The 17,827-nt window shown below is 43.6% G+C and overlaps 1 protein-coding gene across 5 annotated transcripts in view; it reads left to right on the top strand.

Moving 5' to 3' along the window:
* Positions 1-17,827, top strand: part of LOC149334580 (uncharacterized) — a 61,639-nt gene that overhangs the window by 19,070 nt on the left and 24,742 nt on the right. For 4 of the 5 annotated variants that reach the window (XM_089555183.1, XM_089555184.1, XM_089555185.1 and 1 more), the window contains 2 exons: positions 231-270; positions 2,053-2,130. In XM_089555183.1, coding sequence (XP_089411309.1) covers positions 231-270; positions 2,053-2,130 — 118 coding nt within the window. The remainder of the gene's footprint in view (positions 1-230; positions 271-2,052; positions 2,131-17,827) is intronic. The other variant, XM_089555186.1, reaches the window with a different exon arrangement.

The following is a 17,827-nucleotide window of genomic DNA, read 5'->3' as shown; positions in this document are numbered from 1 at the left end:
GCGATGCTAGTCTTGCAAAGTGGTCCCCGAGAGAGAAATGTTGGAAGCCGAAAAATTTCAGCTGTCATTGCGTTTCCGTTCATTGAGGTGATTTGGTTAAAAAAATGTTGATTGATAAAACGCACGTTACACGATTAACATCCCAAAAACGACGCTGACGGCCCAATAAGTTGCAAAAGAATTTCCGGTCTTTGACGCAAAACCACTTTTTTTTTACAAAACTTTTGCAGCAGCCACCAACAACGAGGTTGCTTCCACTCCTGGGGCGAGGTAAGAGACAACGCTGAAATATTGTCACGTTGTTGTAATGCAATGCCCGGCAGGCAGGAAGACGGCGATAGTCCTTCAAAATACTCTACCCGGCAAAAGTAAAAAAATAGCACTCGGCGAAAGCACCCAGTGAACTTGGCAGTCGTCGGAGATTTATTTATTTATTTATTTATTTATTTGAAATACTGCCAGTCTCTGGTTGAGACCTTAGCAGGTGGGCATTACATGTATAATACAGGGTAAAGGATAAACATTTCAAAAAGCGGCTGTACAAAGGACAACAATAATGTAGACAATTTATAGCTCAGAAAAACTGAAAAGAAGTTTGACAGATTTCCACAAGCAATCCAAAGAAAAAAGCATGCTAGTTCAGAAACATAAACACAATATAAACATGGGCATAACACATTGTATACTCCTTGAAGTTGAAAAAAAAAAGCTTTCTAACCACAACTCTAGTTTTAAAACGCGCCTTCTAGTTTAGAACAAAAATTTGAAAATGAATCAGCGTTAGTTATAGATGCGTCTAGACGGTTCCATTCCCTTGTTGCTAGCGGGAAGAAAGAATCTTTGAAAGTGTTACTGTGATAAGGATATCCGGTTAGCGTATACGCGTGCTGGTTTCTTAATGCACGTTTTTGTGACAGTGAAATGTACTTTGATGAATCGATCTTAAAAGTGTTGTTAAGGAGATTTCTTGGTTATTCCTGCAGCATTTTCCGAAAATTTGCTGTTTAGCTCTTAACAGCAACATGTTCATAATTCTCCGCTGGCGAATCCAGACTGCTACTCGGCTTCGCAGGCTCCTTTATACTTACAGCTCACCTTGTTGTGGTGCCGTCAGCAGGGATAACTATCTGCGTACTCTATCTCTCTCTCTCTCTTTCTCTCGACTTCCCGCGCCACCTGCCAACCGGGGCAGGTGGCAGGAGGGGAAGAGGGAGAGAAGGAGGGTGGTGACAGGCGGCCGTGTGAATTGGGCGGCCGCCTCGGCTGCGGAAGTCGGTTGGTTCGAAAACCACTGGCGCCGAACCATTCCAGCCCCTATCGTGCATCGCCGCGAGAACGCCAGGCCATGCAGAACAAAGTGGAAGGAATTAGTCGCGGCGACGTCCCCCAATCACAGAAGAACTGCTGGTCAGAATCGGCTGTTCTGTTGAGAAAGAAACAGAACACATTTCTGCACTGTGTAGATTACCCAACCCGCTGGCCGAAAATTGCAAAGAGGCAGACCGTAGGACAAACGTCGAAGAAACCATCGTCTTTGGAACGAAAACAAATCAATGAAAAATACTCCTACTCTAAATTTTGGAGCATTCAAGCAATTTCAAGCAATGTCAACCACAAAAAGCCCAGCCTTCCCCCTTAATAACCGCGGGAACTTAGCTCCGCAGCTCAGAGAAGAAGCAAAGTATGCCAGCGGCCATCCACGCACAGCCGAGCACTGTGACTCAGCCATAATAAACCCGAAGTCAACGCCTACATCGCTCTCGCACCCTTCGAAACACTGCACTAATGGTTTTATCGTCACCATGTACTTAAATACGCTACTCACAGGCCCCGGTCACTTTTGAAGCACCCGAGCAGATCCGAGATATCATGATTCTAAATTAAATAAAGTTTATTCCGGGATGCCTCAAAGTTTTCTACAGGTTACTAAGACAAATAAAGCTGCTTTTTCCTCACCAACGGCTATCTCATAGGAATTCATTCCTCCTATGAGTACAACTAGCTTAATCCATAGCCAAGCTAATCTGTGATTATCAATTTCTTTTTCATCAGTGCCACAGCGGCGCAGACCCCAGCAGCTGAGGCTCAAAGTGCTGCTAATACAGGAAATGGGGCCACCATGGCCAGTATGTAAGTACACGACGAGTGTTAATCGCCATCTTACTAATGCATGTTAAATCATTGCTCGCGAAAGGGCCCTACATGGGCGAATAGATTTTACGACTATCGGAGACATAGTTATTCCACGGCACTGTCGTTGAAAGAAATTTTACCGTAGAGATTGTACAAAAGAACACAATGTCGAAAACAGCACATGAGAAACACATAAGGAAAGACATACTTAGATGCAGTACAAGTACATGCATCGCCTTTAGGAAAAAATCACTGAAGCGACTAGAATGTAATATCTCTAATGCATGCTTTTTTGACTGCCTGAATCTGTATTGTTTATTTCGCGTGCTGTAATGAGACTGTGTCGCCGTGTGCTCCGTACCACCACTTTTTCATCACGTAAGCTGAGAAGAATAGTTCGCGATGCGCTCATTATGAATAAGTGAGCTCGGCGGCACCGATCGGCGCACAATGCTAAATTGTGTGCTCTTCGTTCTTCAGGTATTCCTGGCGGTAGGCTCACCCGGCGATGGCATCTTTCCACCACCCTCGGGCCGATACACTTTGCCAACTTCAACAGGACACGCTGCAATGTTCCGCCCGGTCATCATGCTGGCACTAAAGCCGACAACGCAGAAGCACGTGGACGATATCCCCCGGCTGGATCACGATTTCGGTGCGACATCCGGGACACCTGCGTCATCCGGGACTTCGTGGGAAGCCTTTAAAAGAAAGAGCCAGCACAGCGGACGACTCAGTGGGCTCGGCGGCACCGATCGGCGCACAATGCTAAATTGTGTGCTCTTCGTTCTTCAGGTATTCCTGGCGGTAGGCTCACCCGGCGATGGCATCTTTCCACCACCCTCGGGCCGATACACTTTGCCAACTTCAACAGGACACGCTGCAATGTTCCGCCCGGTCATCATGCTGGCACTAAAGCCGACAACGCAGAAGCACGTGGACGATATCCCCCGGCTGGATCACGATTTCGGTGCGACATCCGGGACACCTGCGTCATCCGGGACTTCGTGGGAAGCCTTTAAAAGAAAGAGCCAGCACAGCGGACGACTCAGTGGGCTCGGCGGCACCGATCGGCGCACCATGCTAAAATGTGTGCTCTTCGTTCTTCAGGTTACTGACAAATGGTCCAATGTCAAATCTGTAAAGAGCAATTGCGTTGGTCTTGTTGTGCTGCCGAGCCCGCAGTACTTGTTGTGCTGTTGCTGTGAAATGCTCTGTGTAGCCAAATTGTTGCTGAAGCTCAGCGGTGACGTAGAGGAGAACCCCGGTCCGGATAAATTGCATGAGATACACGCTATGGTGTCAGAGATTACGGCGTCACAAATTACTTTGCAAAATGGCTTGCAATGTGTGGAGCGTAGGCTGACCGAAATGGAAGCATCACTCGCCACATTGAGGGAAGACCATGAAAGGGTAAAAGAATGCGGGAAAGCAGTCAGCGACATGGAAAAAGAATTTACACATGTAAACAGGAAAATCGACGATCTAGAGAATCGTAGTCGAAGGAATAACTTGGTCACCTTCGGTTTAAAGGAAGGCGCTAAAGAAGACAGAGCAGCACTGGAACAAGCAGTCATAAAAGAGACATAAGACATTCTGGGCATCGAGGTCCGTTCTGTAGAACGAATTCACCGAATTGGTTCTAAAAATGTCCGTCGTGAACGACCAGTTATCCTGCGATTTTACGATTTTGCCGAAAAGATGGAAGTATTGCGCAATTGCTTCAAGTTGAAAGACAGTGCAATATCGATATCAGAGGATTTCTCGGCAAGTGTCCGAGAAACGCGTCGAAAGTTGTGGGAATCATCTAAAATCGAGCGCTCGATAGGCGATAAGGTAGCTCTAGTGTTTAACAAACTCAAGGTTAATGATGATATGTATGTGTGGGACGACACAGAAAACAAGCGAATTCTAGTGAATCGAAAACAAAACACTGTCAACGGCAATACAAGTGAGCAGGACTGACACAAGAATACTACAGCACAACTTACAATTTTAAGCTTTAATGCCAGAAGCATTGTCAATAAAACTGACAAATTAGAAGAACTTTTGCTGTTGTATTCCCCCGATGTGGTCATAATCACAGAAACATGGTTGCATTCCAGTATAGACGATCATGAAATAATCCCTCCCTCCTACTCGCTACTTCGTTCAGATCGTGATGGCCGGGGAGGCGGGGTGGCGATTGCCATTAAACAAAGTCTGACATTCCACCAAGACCCCGGAATAGCTAATCATGAAAATACTTGGTGCAATTTAAGATTTAACGAATCTTCGCTATTAATAGGTGCCATATACAGACGTCCTGGGGAGACCGAAGATTATCTTACGCAAATGCATGACTTCTTACATAGCAAAGTCTACGACCGGACTAAACTGTTTTTAAGTGGGGATTTCAACCTTTCGGGAATTCATTGGGATACAATGACGATTGGAAATAAAGAAGTGCGTAGCTGTGAGCGGCTCCTAGATATAACGTTCAGTCTCTCATTGACACAAATTGTTAAAGAACCTACTCGAGTGCAAGGAAACTCCCACGCAATTCTTGATCTTGCCTTCCTGTCAGAATCATTAAATCCAGTAATAACAATAGAAGAAGGTATCTCTGATCACAAGATGCTTGTATTAACATGCTGTAACTTCAGCGCGGGCAACAAACGCCGTAAAAGTTCTTCGATGAAAGCAGTGAAAGACTACAGCAGGGCTGAAGATGAGAGTGTAATAGACTTCCTTGACATAGCGCTAGATGATTTTTCAACCGGAGAATCCCGAGGACCAGTGTCCGTAAACAGCCTGTGGGTAAAACTAAAGAATGCGATTGCGCACTGCGAATCCAACTTCATTCCGACAAGACAGAAAAGAATTAAACGCAAAGCTCCGTGGTTAACACGTTCAATAATTCACCTGAAAAGAAAATTGCGTAGAAAGAGAAAAATAAAAGGCAATAGATTAGAGGTGGTTGCGCTGTCAAGTCAACTGAGGTTGGAGATCAGGGCAGCAAGGAGGTTATTTTTTACCGACACATTAGCAAATTTCTTGAAAACACAACCGCAGAAATTCTGGCGAAATTTGGCGGAACCAAGAGACCACACCAGGAAATTAGAAATTGCTGGCATAGTCGTCGAGGACGAACACGAAATAGCCAATTCCTTCAACACGTACTTCCAATCAGTTCTCACGCGAACAAATGCGGTCAGCATAGCTGAGACAACTTTTGATTCTCTGATGCCCGAGATAATAATAACTGAGGATGGCGTGCTAAACTTACTTCTGCAGGTTGACACGAAAAAATCATCCGGCCCAGATAGTATTCCAAATCTGTTTTTGAACCGATATGCGCAGCAGATATCCCCTTTCCTGCATACTATATTCATCGAGTCACTGAAAACTGCCACGCTCCCTGCTGACTGGCTTCGCGCGAAAATAATACCCATTCATAAACACGGAAACAAATTAGTAGTTGACAACTACAGACCAATATCGCTTACAAGTGGTTGTTGCAAGCTTATGGAGCACATTATTAACAAAGCAATTATGAGTTACTTGGAAGAAAACTTATTGAATCCGACCCAACACGGTTTCCGAAAAGGGCTGTCCACAGTCACGCAATTATTAGAAATAACACATGACTTCACGAGAGCAATCAATTCCCGAGAACAAGTTGACAGCATTTTTATTGATTTTTCCAAGGCTTATGACCGTGTTGTGCACTGTAAATTAATTCACAAACTAAAGCTCCTTGGCATTAATTCGGAAGTAATAGCATGGATAGAAGCTTATCTGTCAAATCGCACCCAATATGTGGTTATAAATAATAATGAATCGGAGAACCTCGAAGTAGTTTCAGGTGTACCGCAGGGATCCGTCCTGGGACCTTTATTATTCCTTATATATATTAATGATGCTAGCTCTTGTATTGTCGATGGGGTAAAAATGAGGCTTTTTGCTGACGACTGTGTGATTTACACAGTCGTGCGGGGAGTAGAGGATCAATGGAAACTCAATATGTCATTAAATAACATTGCTCTCTGGTTCGAAACGTGGGGCATGAAAATAAACGCAGAAAAAACTAAGTATTTAAGTGTAAGTCATAAAAAATCGTTGTTAAGGTTTAGCTACACATTAGGGGGGTCCGTTCTTAGCCAAACAGACACTGTTAAGTATTTAGGGGTAACACTTACACGCACAATGAAATGGGATGTACATATTAACAACACCTGTGCAAAAGCGTTTAAAACACTAGGATTTTTACGAAGAAAATTAGGCAAGGCTCCTCCTGAAGTAAAATTTAAAGCCTACAAAACTCTAGTCCGACCAATTTTGGAATATGGTAGCATAGTCTGGAACCCGCATCAACAGTACCTGACAGATTCCTTGGAAAGGGTGCAAAATAAAGCACTACGATTTATCTACTCGAAGTACTCCCGGTTTGAAAGTGTCAGTGCTCTTAGAACACAAGCAGGCATTCCCACACTTGCGAGCAGGCGTCGTGTTGCCGCCATGAAGTTTCTTTTCATGCTTTACCATGGGTCGCTGCGCATCAACAAAGATCAGTATCTGCAGCCACCACACCCTCACACTAACCGAAAAAATCATGATAAGCACATCCGGCCATACGTCACACGGTGCAATACTTTTAAGTTTTCTTTTTTTCCGTCGTCCGTAGAGATTTGGAATTCATTGCCAGGGGATGTTGTTGACGACAATTCTGTGTCTAGCTTTGTCAATAAGGTAGAGTCTTTGTTTCACTCAGTGCCATAATGCGGAAGCTTTTTTTTTCTTTTTTTCCTGCTCTTTTCTACCGTTTGATTTTGGTTGTAATGATGTTCTGTTTCAGATAACAAGTTCTAGTGTTAATATATTTTACAAAGTGTTGTACATTGTGAATACCTTTGTAACCCACTGCCTGTATAGGCCTGTCAAAGGCTTACAGTATTGCTAAATAAATAAATAAACAAAATAAATAAGTTAGCACTGTACTGGTTTGCGAAGAGGAGCAAGTCACTAACCACTTTTGCAGATCAATTCATTTGAAATTTCTTATTCCACAATAGTCCTAAATGAAAATATTTGAGTACTGCGCTTTTAAATGATGTACTCAATGATGAGCTCAGCGAGTTCATTTACTGTGTGTATTTCTGCATTGTCCTGATTAAAGGACAAGAGGTTAGTAACCACAGCCCTGTGGGATGCCTATGCCGCCTTTCGTGGCGTGAAATTTTCAATCTTGAAATGAAGCGGCCTGAGCTAGCTGAGGCACAACTCTGTTAGTGCGGCTAATGCAGAAAGAACCGCGGATCGCAAAAGATTACTTAGTTAAGTGAGAGTCAATGATAAAAATTGAGCAGCGATTTAACTAACCACTCGCAAATTCAAGGTCCCGACTTGAATATGCGGCAGCAGTGTGGGACCCGCATAACAAGAAAGACATTGCTCAATTGGAGCGCGTTCAGCGAAAAGCAGTTCGTTTTATTTATGGCAAATATAGACGGACAGAGTCTCCAACTGCATTAATTCGAAAGAGTAATTTACAGTTCTTGGCAATAATAAGACAAGCTACCCGTCTAGTACTGCTTCATAATTACATGTCTGGAAATCTCAAGGCAGATCTTCCTTATTGTGTGAAGGTGGCGAGCACTAGGAGAACACGACATGTACATGAGCAGTCATTAGCAGCAATTTTCGCACGAACTAGTGGGTTTAAGAACAGTTTTTTTTTTCGAATACTTTCGCGGAGTGGAATAATCTTCCTTCGGGTTTGTGTAAATCTAAGTATTTTGAGAAGAAGCTGGAGAGCTTCTTGTATGGCTCCTAGTATCGTTGTTTGATTACTCTGGGTTTGCGTCTTGTTTATTGACGTGAGGTGTTGTAGCTCATGCTTTTATAGGTTTTGTTTAGTTGTACGTCCCTCCTGCTTGGGCCAACTCTGGCTTGCAGTGTAGTGAAATAAATAAATAAATAAACTATGTTACACGGAATGGTCGAGTGATAGCTGTTCATGCTTCTACTATGACTTGGCTATCTCTTGCCTCTTGGCTTGACCTCTTGCTTGCGGCTAATAACCCGGGTTAAATTTGGAGATTACCATCGTATAAAGCCCATTAAAATTAGGATGGACATCATTTTTTTGCAAATCAATCAAGGTTAAATTTTGGCGATAGAGCGAGCCAACTTTGGCAGAGGCCCGGGCCAAATTTCGAAACTATCATTAATCCGACTGCTCGGTATGCAGTTTCTCAAGTCATTGACGTTCTCTTTGTGACAGATTGAGCTGTTTACGTCTGCATATGAGGTGAAGCCCATTTGGCGAAGTAATTTTAACTGTCAGCCTTACGCGCCACGGTCAACAGAGAACAAGAAAAAGAAACACGAGAGTCAGAATAACTCGCCAAAAACGGATACACAAAAACTTTATTCGTGAAACCATACCCCTACAAAGATATAACATACGCGGAGAAAGTTACCAGCAGAAATTAACCCTACCACACAAGTTGGAGAGGAGGAATAACTGCGAACTTGGACGAGACTGAAGAACGAGAAGGGGACAGAACGAGGGGTAACTGGCAACTGCAGTTTAATGGACATAAGACATGTTGCAGCAAAAGTTGCATCTGCGCATAGCGTACGTAACACCGTTGCATTACGAGAACTGAGATAGTGACACGTGGAACGCACGAGATAGTTAATGAAATAAATCGACCATAGGTTCTTGCTCGGCACTGAGTTGAAGCGATAAGACTAGCGAAGAAACCACACTTGCTGCTAGACGGATAGTTACACAAGCACGTTACTCTACTCTGCTATTCCTGTTGACACCATCAGCCTTCATTGGACGTTCCCCCCTCTCTCTCTCCGGTCCTTACCATCTCGTCCCATCGGTCGGACAGTATCTACTGGCTCACTGACGCCAGGCAACGTGATTTTTTCTTTCAATTTCGCTTTTTGGACCGCATTTAAAAATGTCTACGGAGGGGAGTCCTTTGGGAATCGTCCCGCAGACGTCTTGATTCGGCCGTCGGTTTTCGACGGTATTTCGTTCTTCCATGGATGTCAAAATTCTGTTCAGAAGAAAGGACATCGCTGGCCGTAGTTTCGCAGGCAGTGGCCATAACCGCAGTTATTGGCCCCAATTTCAAAACTTGTCGTAGAAGACACTGGTGTGTCGAGTGGTATGGCTTGTACGTCGGAGTTTCCTGCTGTGTGCCTCCTGGACTGAGACCTTTTTTTTCGTGTGTGTTCACCAGCTGTTCCACTGTTTCATGTTCATCGGTCTCGCTGATGCCAGAAGCTCTTTGTGCGAAAAATACCGGCGACCGGACATCTATGTCTGCTGCCTTCGCGACAGAGAAGCACTTTTCTGGCTCCAAACAGCTCAGTAAAGCTGGCAACTATGCAGTAAAGCGTACTGCTCAGCACACAATCACGAAAAGAGGCAGAGTAGGGGTCTGAGAGAGCCACTGCCGTCTGTCTCTCACGGGATTTTAAGTAATGGCCCTCGCGATCTGGAGTACTGCAGTAGTTTTCTGGAGTAGTTTTTTTCACTGCAACATGCAGTCAGCGAAGAATAAGCATGACGAACTGATAGCCTTTCTATCAGCTTTATCTTTTAGCTTCCACGTCCTGATGATGACAGACACATGGTATACATCCGAGTACGATGTGCTAAACCTGCCGGGGTATTCGAGTTTCTTTCTAAACAGGCAGAATAGACGTGGTGGTGGTGTGGCGATGCTGATTGAAAATTCCCATTCAGCAAGCATATTTCCAGCTTTTAGTATTTCGTGTGTGAACTATGAAGCCTTGCCAGTGCACTGTGGAAATAGTTTGTTCGTTGTTCTTTATCGTCCTCCAAATGGCAACGACGGCAGCTTCTTCCAATTTATGGAAAAACTTTTAAGTTATGCCAATGAAAACAAACTGGCACTTGTTATAGGAGGTGATCTCAACATCAATATACTACAGCAAGGCGGCCCATCTAGTGAATTATTATTGTTACTTGAATAAAATAACTTCAGAAATGTCATTACCGAACCGACACGTATTACAACAGACTCTGAGAGTCTCATTGATATGTTCATTACTCAATGCTACGTAGATACAAAGTGTGGTGTTATAGAGACTTCTCTTAGCGACCATTTACCGATATACGTGTTCTGGGAAACAAACTGCACCAAAAAAACATTGGCCGCTTCATACACTTTTTTTTATACAAGATATAACCCGAAACACTCTTGAAAAATTTAAGTACGAGCTTTCTATGGCAGACTGGGCACCGGCATACAATTGTAACTGCGTAAATGACGCTCACAGGAAGCTTATGTCAATTTTCACTGACATATATTCAGTCTTTTCCCCTGAAAAGAATAAAAAAGTGCAAAAAGATACGTAAGCCATGATTAGGCGCGAGTGCCTTGAACTGATACGCAAGAAAACCCACATGTACGCCAAATTCATCAAATATAGAAAAAAAAGAAGACCTGGTTCAGTTTTAAAAAATTTAGAAATACTGTCACGAACGTTCTCCGAATTGCCAAGAGTACGTACTTCAACAATTTGTTCGCAAGACCTCACACTGCTCATGCTGACGAATTGTGGAGCACATTAAACCTACTCTTAAATCGAAGTAAATCCAGCAAACCAATTTAGATATACAGTTCGACGGCAATACTCTTACAGGAAAACCTCTAGCAGATGCCTTGAATTCCTATTTCGTTAACCTAGCAGATAGCAAACATAATATGTCCTACCTTCCGTATTTATGCGCCTCCAACAAAGACAGTGCTTTCTTCTCTCCAACGACAAATAGTGAGATTTGCGCAGCGTTTCTCGGATTAAAAAACAGTAAAGCTAGAGATATTGACAGTCTGAAAATAAAACCACTGAAATTCGTTTTAGAACACATTTTGTCGGTTCTTGCTCACATTTTTAGTAGCGTGGCTTTTTGGGCTTGTTGGTACATACTTCAAAGACACTGTAGCGCAGCAAAAGACGAGGACACAAGAAACGAGAGACGAACACCACGAGCGCTCGTGGTGTTCGTCTCTCGTTTCTTGTGTCCTCGTCTTTTGCTGCACATTTTTAGCCTGTCCATGACATCCGGCATATTTCTAGAAGACAGGATGCGTGCAAAGGTCGTAGTGATATACAAATCAGGTGATAAGAACAACTTTTCGAATTATAGGCCAATTTCACTCCTCCCTGCCTTTTCCAAAGGACTACAAAAAATTATTTGCACTAGAATTAATTCCTTTTGCGAAAAACACAGTTTAATATCCCCATGCCAGTTTGGTTTTCGAAAAGGAATGTCGACCTTACTTGCTTTATTGAGACAAAAGGAAATCATAATAAAATCTTTATAAGCAAAGGAGCTAATTATTGGTATTTTTGTAGACTTCTCGAGAGCCTTTGACTCTCTCAATCACGAAACACTTTTAGCGAAACTAGAACATTATGGTTTTCGAGGAGTATCAATAAATCTCCTGCAATCTTATCTAGCAAACAGGCAACAATCCGTCGTAATAAATGAAAACTGTTCTACTCCAGAATTCCTGAAATCCGGTGTTGTAGTGTCTTAAGACCTTTGTTCTTCAATTTATATATCAATGATATTGTAAACATAGCAGACCGTGCTTCTCTCATCATCTATGCAGACGACACGAGCGTATTTATTAGGTCTGACAGCGTCGATGATCCTCACGATGCAGCCAATGCCACTCTTGAGACCTTACACCATTGAAGCCAAGCAAACTCACTGTATATCATCCCCAAACCAATGGTCTAACGGAACGGCTCAACAAAACATTGGCGGACATGATCTCGATGTACGTCGACGTTGAACACAAAACCTGGGATGAGGTCTTGCCGTACGTCACCTTCGCATATAATACCGCGAGGCAGAAAACCACCCAGTTCACCCCGTTCCGTCTCGTGTATGGCAGAGAGGTCCGCATGATGCTAGACGTCATGCTGCCGTACGGCGACGCAGAGCTTCCCCCTGAAGCAGGCCACTTCGTGCAGCAAGCAGAGCAGGCCCGTCAGCTGGCCCGCTTGCACACCAAGGACCAGCAATCCGCCGATGCCCGACACTATAACCTTCGGCACAGGGACGTGCACTACGAGCCGGGCGACCACGTGTGGGTGTGGACACCAGTGCGCCGCAAGGGATTGTGCGAAAAGCTTTTAAATAGGTATTTTGGCCCGTACAGAGTCCTGCGCCGCCTGAACAGCGTCAACTACGAAGTTGTCCCCCATGGAACTGTGGTCGCCGGCCCTCAGCGTCAACGGCCTGAAATCGTGCATGTAGTGCGCTTAAAGCCGTACTTTTCGCGTGACTGAGCGCTGTATTCACGCTGTTTCGTACCTTTTCCCCTTACCCCACGTGTGAACTTGACTCTCCCTGCATGTCATCTAGCGCGCACTGTATAGTTCACCTCACCCCCAGTCTTCTTTTTTTGTTCCTCCTCCCCTCACTGTACATACCCCATTCCACATCGAGACGATGTTTGCTTTCGCGGGGGGGAATAATGCCACGCGCCTAACGCGCCGCGCGGCCTCCGCGCTGAGTCGAAGACGACGACGAAGCGGCGGTGGACTCTCGTGGCGCGCTGTTCTGTTCTGTGTCGTGGAAGCTGGCTCCATAATTAAAAAGAAGGCTCCCGGTCTTGGGTTCTTCCCGACGTCTACATTCACGGCTCCTCTGGTCGTGATAATATTAATACTAAAAAGACTAAGGCCATCCTTTTTACTGTGGCCCAAAAACACATGTTGCAGATTTGACCTCTATATCGGGTCAGACAAGATTGCACTTGTACCAGAGACTAAGGTGCTCGGTGTCATATTTAATGAACATTTGGTATGGAACTCGCATGTGAACTATGTCCATTCCAGTTTGGCGAAAGTACTTGGAGTACTGTGTAACTGCCGTCATGTCTTACCTGCAAGGCTTAAACATCACATATATAATTGCCTTTTTTCATCCCGAATAGACTATTGTTCTTTAGTTTGGAGCACAACATCAAAGGTGAATATTAATAGAATCCACATATTACAGAAAAAAGCCATCTGGCAAGTTGCGGAAGTTTCATGGGGCGCACCATCAATGCCTCTTTTTCAACTGTACAACGTTTTACCGTTCATTAAATTGTACAGCTACCCATTGGTAACGCGATATAAGACATGCCTGAAATTCAATAATAAGGCATATCTACAACTGTTTAATTCAATTCAATGTTTATTTTCCAACTCTAGGTTGGGGGGCACCTCAGCGAAAAAGCAGTTTCTCACTGCTTGAGAGTGCCGAGGGCCCTCGCATACATCAGCAGGCGACAGTTTTAGCAGGAAGCTGCTTTACATGGAACATATTACAGGCATAAACACAGGCATAAACACAGGGATAAACACAGGTAGAAACGCAATATAAACACGGTATAAACGCAGGTATAGACGCAGGTATAAACACAGGTATAAACACAGGTATAAACACAGGTATAAACACAGGTATAAACACAGGTATAAAGAATAGATATATGGTTACCGAAATAACAGTGCAATCTCATGGTATTACCAGAGGGATACAATCAAAGCATGAAAAGGATTGTGTCAACGTTTCACAAAATATTCGCGAACTTGTCTCCGAGTAAAAGTAGTGAAATCAGCACGCAGTTTTTCATGTTTATTCAGCACAAAGGGAACCTGGTATGTAAGTGATTGCAGTAAGTATCCCGTGCGACGATGCGGAGAAACCACATGTCTGAAGCACGGGTTCGGGGATCACTTCTTTGACTAGTTAAGCAAGAAGAAGCGGTTAAAAATGCTTTAAAATCTTCACTTGAAAAGAACAACGAGTAGACTAAGCGGAATTCAAAGACAGTCATCACATTGATAATGCCAAAATCTGTAAATAACTGGCCGGTTGCATGTAGTCGTGGGAGATTGCCAATGTAGCGCAAAGCTTTCTTTTGCAAACGATGAAGAATGCACAGATTCTTAAGGGTCGTTGTAGCCCACACAAGTGTACAGTAATTAATTCGAGAAGCAAAAAGAGCGTGGTAAACTTGGAGTTTGGCTTTCACTGGTAGGAGCTGCCGGGATCGTGATATTGCACCTGCTGCTGCTGATAGGTGTTTTGATAATGATTCGATATGACTAGTCTATGTCATATAAGCGGAGAAGGTTACACCCAATATTTTAAGTTTATCAACTATTGTTATCACTTCAGGACCAAGTACAAGAGGGTGGTTTATGTCCACATGTTTGTTTCTGGCTTTGAACAGTACACCTTTAGTTTTAGTTGTATTAATTTTTAGTCCATTAAGATTGGACCAATCCCAAATTTTCAGCAATTCAGATTGAGCTTCCGCTAGAACTGCACTAATATCTTTGCCAGAAACAAACATGCTCATATCATCAGCATAAAGCACAAATGATGAAGTGCTTCTATTTTCAACAGCGTCATTAATATATACATTGAACAAAAACGGCCCCAGAACACTACCTTGAGGTACGCCGGAGGTAACTGTTTGAAAAGACGAGCAGATATTGTCAATAGAAAAACACTGCTGGCGGTCACATAAGTAAGATTCAAGCAACGAATGACATACACCACGTAAGCAAACAGTTTGTGTAATAATATTTGATGATTTAGGCGGTCAAAAGCTTTGCTATAGTCAATAAATATGCCGAGTGTAAGGTAGTTGTTGTCAATGTTGTTAATTATAAGTTCTTTCATTGTAAGTAAAGCCGTTTCAGTACACCTGCCTTTCCGGAAACCGTGCTGGCAGTCGGTTAGTAAGCTATGCTTCAAGAAAAAGATGTTAATACGCGCAAATATTAGTTTTTCTAGTCCTTTTGAAAATACAGGAAGTATAGATATCGGTCGATAGTTATTAATATCATTCTTTTCACCCCCCTTATGTATAACGGAGACTCTTGCTTTCTTCATAGCGGTTGGAAAACAGCTTGATTCAAGTACTAAGTTAAATATATATGATAAATAGGGTGTGATGATATCAATAACGTATTTAACCGGCTTTATTTGCAAGTCGTCAGCATCTTTGGCATTACTGTTATGTAAGTTCAGAAATGTGGAACAGATTTCTGCCTCATCGGTCGGCTGAAGAAAAAGAGTGTCACTGCAGCGAGATGGAAAGGTGAAATCTGCTTCCAGGCTATCTTGTGTATTTGTCAAGTTGACAAAATGAGTATTAAAGTGTTCCGCTAAGTCAACACCGGAGAGGTTTGTATTGCTTAGAAATTCTGCCGCTGAAAACCTTGGATTTCGGCCCTTCAACACCATGTCTATAACATTCCATGCCTTATGAGGACGACTCTTTAACGTATTTGTAAACAGGTTATTATAATACAATTTCTTCGCTTTCCTTAGCTCCGCATTTAACTTATTTCTGCATTTCTTGAATGTTAAGAAAGCAGATGGCTCTCTGGTGTCCACGAATTTTTTGAAAAGTTTGTTTTTCTTCTTTATCATTTTCAGATGATCAGGCCCAACCCAAGGCTTTCTTATACTTCCATTCGATTTCACTCGTCTATATGGAAAGCAGGTGTCATAGTAACGGCGAAAAATAGAGAGGAATGCATTGTAGGCATCGTTCGCATTTGTTTCCTCATATACAAGAGACCAGTCACCGTCTGAAACACACGCGCGAAAAGAATCCATGTTTGCTGTCGATAGGCACCGAGAGGTTACTGGAGGCTTAAGCATTTTTTTCTTGGAGAGATTGCTTGAATATGATATAAAGATGGGACTGTAACCACTTATGTCATAGCTTATAGTGCCCGCAGTTTCAACTGCTGTGTCTGCGTTTACAATGAACTGATAAAGCAGTGATTGTCCAGTCAGCGAAACGCGAGTTGGTGTCGACATCACATTTTTGAAGCCGCACGAAGTCACTATATTATTCAGCTGTAAAGAATAAACGTTATCACTGCCCATGTTTACATTGAAGTCACCACCTAGTAGCAAGCGATAATTTTTATCTGCAACATAGTCTAATATTTCTTCAACGAACTCAAAGAAAATGCTATGGCGGCCAGTTGGCGGCCGATATACCACAGTAAACAATTGTTCTTCGGCTTGTACGCACAACGATTCATAATCCCTAGTGATCCGCGTAAATGGTTTAAAAATGCCGGAGGATATGTTTCGCTTGACATGCATCGCAACGCCCCCCCCCCCCCCCCCCCCCCACGAGTTTCACTTCTGTTTAAAAAGTAATGACTGTACCCGTCTATAGATAGCATGTCACTCTCTAGCCGATACCACGTTTCTGTGAACATTATCACATCTAACTGGATGCGGCACTCATCAAGGAAGGTTTAAACATGTTCCTGTTTAGATTAAGAGATCGCGAATTGATATGGACTTCAAAAACTGTGTTCTGTGTAAGACTTTAAAGGAATGTTGCAAGGCAAACTGTTTTCCAGGTATAGCATAGTGTTCTGAGGATGGCAGTATTGACCTGCGTGACCAGCACCAGCGGCTTAGACAATCTTGTCCAAGTCGCCCATGCAGGTGATGCGGACAGTTGTGGAAGTCTCATTTTGCCTGGCGAAAATTTTGCCATTCTTTGTCCGGACAAACTTCCATTTTTTAACCTTTTTCCTCGCCACAGTCAGGCTCATTAGCTTTTTCAGAGTGGGGCATAAGTGTTCGTTAATATACACGGCAGAACTTTCAGACTGACCAAGATCAGTGTAACCAAGATCAGCAGTTGTGGCTTTGACTTCATTTGCTTTACTCAGGACAGCGTCACGCTTGGATCGGTTGCGAAACTGCACTATCACATTTGGGCATGTCAACTTCTTAGCCGGAACCCGGTGGCAGGCTTCAATATCTTGAGCTGTTATGGGCACTGGGATTACTTCTCCAATCTTCTGGAGTATGTCAGGGAGGTTTTCGTTGTCAGTTTCGGGAAGCCCTTTAATTTCCAGGTTTCTGCTTCGAGAGTATTGCTCCAAATCGGTCAGCCGAAGCTCAAAAGCAAGGAGCATGTTCCGTAAGCTGTCGCGATCAGCAGATAGCGCAGCGCTTTCTTCTTTTAACGTTTTGTTTTCCTCCTTTAGTGTTGAGAGTTCGGCGGACATGTCATCATAACTCTTGCTGCAGAAATCTACGCTCTGCGATAGCTCACGGGTTTCTTTACGTAAATCCCTTTCTATTGCACTGCGCATTGCTGCAATTTCGGCGCGAAATTCTTTCCGCAGCTGATCACGCAGTTTTTCTATCTCACTCGGCATGCTCAAAACACTCAAAACACAGTTGGCAGCGACAGCGGAAAAAGGTCACTTGTAGTAGAGAGGGTAAGTTACAGAATGCACTCAAACCTGCAATGCAGTTGCAGAAAGTTTAGTCGAAAGAGCTCCTGCTGCCGCTGTCTCTGCCAACTGAAAGAGCTGCTCTCCAGTGTCGGCTCTTTTATCCCTGATGTCCCCTGGTGGCCGTGTTGCTTCCTGGCACGCTGGGGCGTGACAGCCTTGTCAGTCCGTCGATGTCAATCCGTCACAGTTGTCGATGATAACAGCGACACGATGCTGGTGTTGCACCGGTAGATCAGGAATTGACACCTGTAATGAAGTTGCAGAAAGTTTAGTCGAAAGAGCTCCTGCTGCCGCTGTTTCTGCCAACTGAAAGGGCTGCTCTCCAGTGTCGGCTCTTTTATCCCTGATGTCCCCTGGTGGC

The sequence above is a fragment of the Amblyomma mixtum genome, chromosome 8 (assembly GCF_055824585.1).
Source record: "Amblyomma mixtum isolate Tamu chromosome 8, ASM5582458v1, whole genome shotgun sequence".
NCBI lineage: Eukaryota > Metazoa > Arthropoda > Arachnida > Ixodida > Ixodidae > Amblyomma > Amblyomma mixtum.
The sequence above is the reverse complement of the archived record's forward strand: the minus strand, read 5'-3'. Positions and strand labels throughout refer to the sequence as shown.